Genomic DNA, 2,812 nt, shown 5'->3' on the forward strand with positions numbered 1-2,812 from the left:
CCACCATATATTCCTCTACATCATACCTAATCTACTTTCGCTGGACATTGCTTACCAATTGTAAATCATCTAAGAATTTCAGTAGCTGTGAGACGTAATGATTGTTATTCAAGTAGGTACTCAATTGAGGATAGTCTACATGATATGTTGACTTATAATTTACCATAACAAACACCTACTATTTACCTATGAAAACAATAATTTATAATGGCCTCCTCATCCAGATCAACAATAATATTATCATTGTTCGAAGAAACATTTACAGTTGCTCGGTCACTTTGAAACATATTTATCTAATCGCTGAAACAAGTTATATACAAAACTGATATGATTTCACAATTTTGCTACAAGTTATATACAAAACTGAATGATTTCACAATTTTGCTATCCACTTTAGATACTTCAAAGAACTCCCTCTATGGGAGACACATATCAAGCTTCAGAAAGTGGTTCAACATTTTACAACGTTGGTGGCGGCCCGGTTTGCCTCAAAACTTTCAACCAGTAATCCATGCTATCACAATCATCATCATTACCTTGAAATTCCCCATTCCAGAGCTGATGGGTATCTGTGTTTGCACCACATATGCCATTCAACATATCATGTTCTGCGGTTGCAAACATGAGATAGAGATCTTCTCTCCTTTCTTCATCTCCAAAATTAGGGTTACCCAAGATAAATGTCTCATCTGGTACTAAGTCTTGGCTTTTGGTATGGTCTTCCATGGTAGTTGGGTATTGTCGGCACCCAAGTGATGCATCAAAAGATTCTGTACAATTAAACTGAACCCAATCCAAGTTTGTGCCTGGATTGAAAGTTTCGTTGTCTGTAGATGAAAAGATTTCACTTGACAGATCGTCCAAATCAGACAAGTTAGAGGTTGTGGGGGGGTGATAAGATGAAGCTTTTGGTTGAGTTAGAACTGAATTGTGTGCAAGCATATCCTTCTTCATTGAAGGACTTTTTTCACTGCACTCGGAGTAATCAAGAGAAATCTTAGGGAGGCTTGAATCAGTTGGCACTGCAGATTTCACTGGATCTGTTTCCATTTGCGGAAGCCTTTTCTTCAAGTGGGTATTCCACACATTCTTTATCTCATTATCTGTTCTTCCAGGCAGGCGTGAGGCAATGGCAGACCATCTGGATCATAACATAATTCAATAACGTCAGATGTAAATGGAGCAAACAAATGAAAGGAAGGATAATGAACAATGAACAATGAACAAACCTGTTGCCCATAAGTTTGTGAAGTTTAATAATAGCCTCCTCCTCTTCATAAGTGAAATTCCCACGTTTGATATCTGGTCTGAGATAATTAATCCACCGCAGACGACAGCTTTTCCCGCATCTTGAAAGTCCTGGCACCGTGCAAGAACAATGATCAATTTTTGGGACAAGGAAATAAACTTAAAATCATGCTTTAAGTGGAAGTGTAAGCCGAAAGAAAGCTTTGAGAATAAATAACATATTATAATCTCTATTTGAATTATATCTAATTTTGACAATATTTTTGAATTTGATTATGTATGTTTTTTCTTTATCTATTTTAATCTACCATCAGAATGAAGTACTTACAAGATCATGGAATAGTTGGAGTAAAGCTAAAGGATCGTGTTACTTAATTCTGATCATGGATGGTAGAATTTGATCCAAAACATATTCTATGATCTATCATTAGAATGAAGTAGTTAGAGGACTATACTACTTCATTCTGATGATGATGGATATTATGGAATATGGTCCAAAACTTATACCATGATTTCTCATTTGAATGAAGTAGTTAGACTATCATACTACGTCATTCTGATGATGGATTGTGGAATATGATTCAAAACGTAAATGATGTAGTTAGACTATCATACTACTTCATTCCGGTGATGGATTGAGGAATATGAACCAAAACGTATCCAATGATGCTTCATCTGAATAAGTAGTTAGACTATCATACTACTTCATTCTGATGATGGATTGTGGAATATGATCCAAAACGCTACTTGAACCATCATCAGAATGAAGTAGACAGAGGATCATGAAGACTCATTAGATCATATTTCATGATCAGAATGAAGTAGTACGATCCTCTAACTACTTCATGAAATATTATCTGAAACATATTCCATGATCCATCATTAGACTAAAACAATTACAAGTTCATACTTCATAATCTTTTAACTATTTCGTTCTGATAATAGATCATAGAATATGATCAAAAATATGATGAAGAAAAAAACTTACATAATTAAATTCAAAAATATTGCAAAAATAAACTGTAAGAATTTCCTCTCTTTAAAGAATTAAATCTATCAAAAGAGTATATACTTTTAGAACCTGCTTGCTTAGGCAGAGCACGCCAGTTCCCGTAGCCATTTCTGTGAATAAAATCTATGAGTATTCGATCCTCTTCAGCTGTCCAAGGACCCTTCTTTACTCCCATTTTATCACAACAGGGAGCTCGGCCCATTTTTTCTTTTCACAGAAATGGTGAACTTATCAACAGTACGAACTTATCAACAAGAATGTAAGGTAAGTTTGTATTCACACCTAGGGCCTCAATTGGAGTGCTGTCTAGCTGGGTTACACCAAATTCAAAAGGCCAGGGGCTTCTCCTTTATAAATTTTAACTCAGCAGACCGTGTGGCCATCTAATTGACACGTGCAGAAAATGAGCATAATTTTTTATAATTGTCGTTTTCCACTCCAGTCAAACTTTGACCATTATTCAACAATATTTATTTAATTATCTCAAAAAAATCCAAGAGTTGTACCTGTTTGCTGAAAATTTTGTTGCTTGAAAAGACAACTATACATTTT

General features: G+C 35.1%; 1 protein-coding gene across 1 annotated transcript; it reads right to left on the reverse strand.

Annotated features, from left to right (window-relative positions):
- Positions 1-375: 375 nt before the first annotated feature.
- LOC131073329 (transcription factor MYB30-like) lies at positions 376-2,554 on the reverse strand. The gene is made up of 3 exons (XM_058009739.1): positions 2,321-2,554; positions 1,230-1,359; positions 376-1,141 (listed from the first exon to the last, which is right to left on the reverse strand). The coding sequence occupies exons 1-3, from the start codon at positions 2,460-2,462 to the stop codon at positions 460-462; spliced, it is 954 nt and encodes a 317-aa protein (XP_057865722.1). The 5' UTR covers positions 2,463-2,554; the 3' UTR covers positions 376-459.
- Positions 2,555-2,812: the final 258 nt, after the last annotated feature.

Source organism: Cryptomeria japonica, chromosome 10, assembly GCF_030272615.1.
Source record: "Cryptomeria japonica chromosome 10, Sugi_1.0, whole genome shotgun sequence".
Taxonomy (NCBI): domain Eukaryota; kingdom Viridiplantae; phylum Streptophyta; class Pinopsida; order Cupressales; family Cupressaceae; genus Cryptomeria; species Cryptomeria japonica.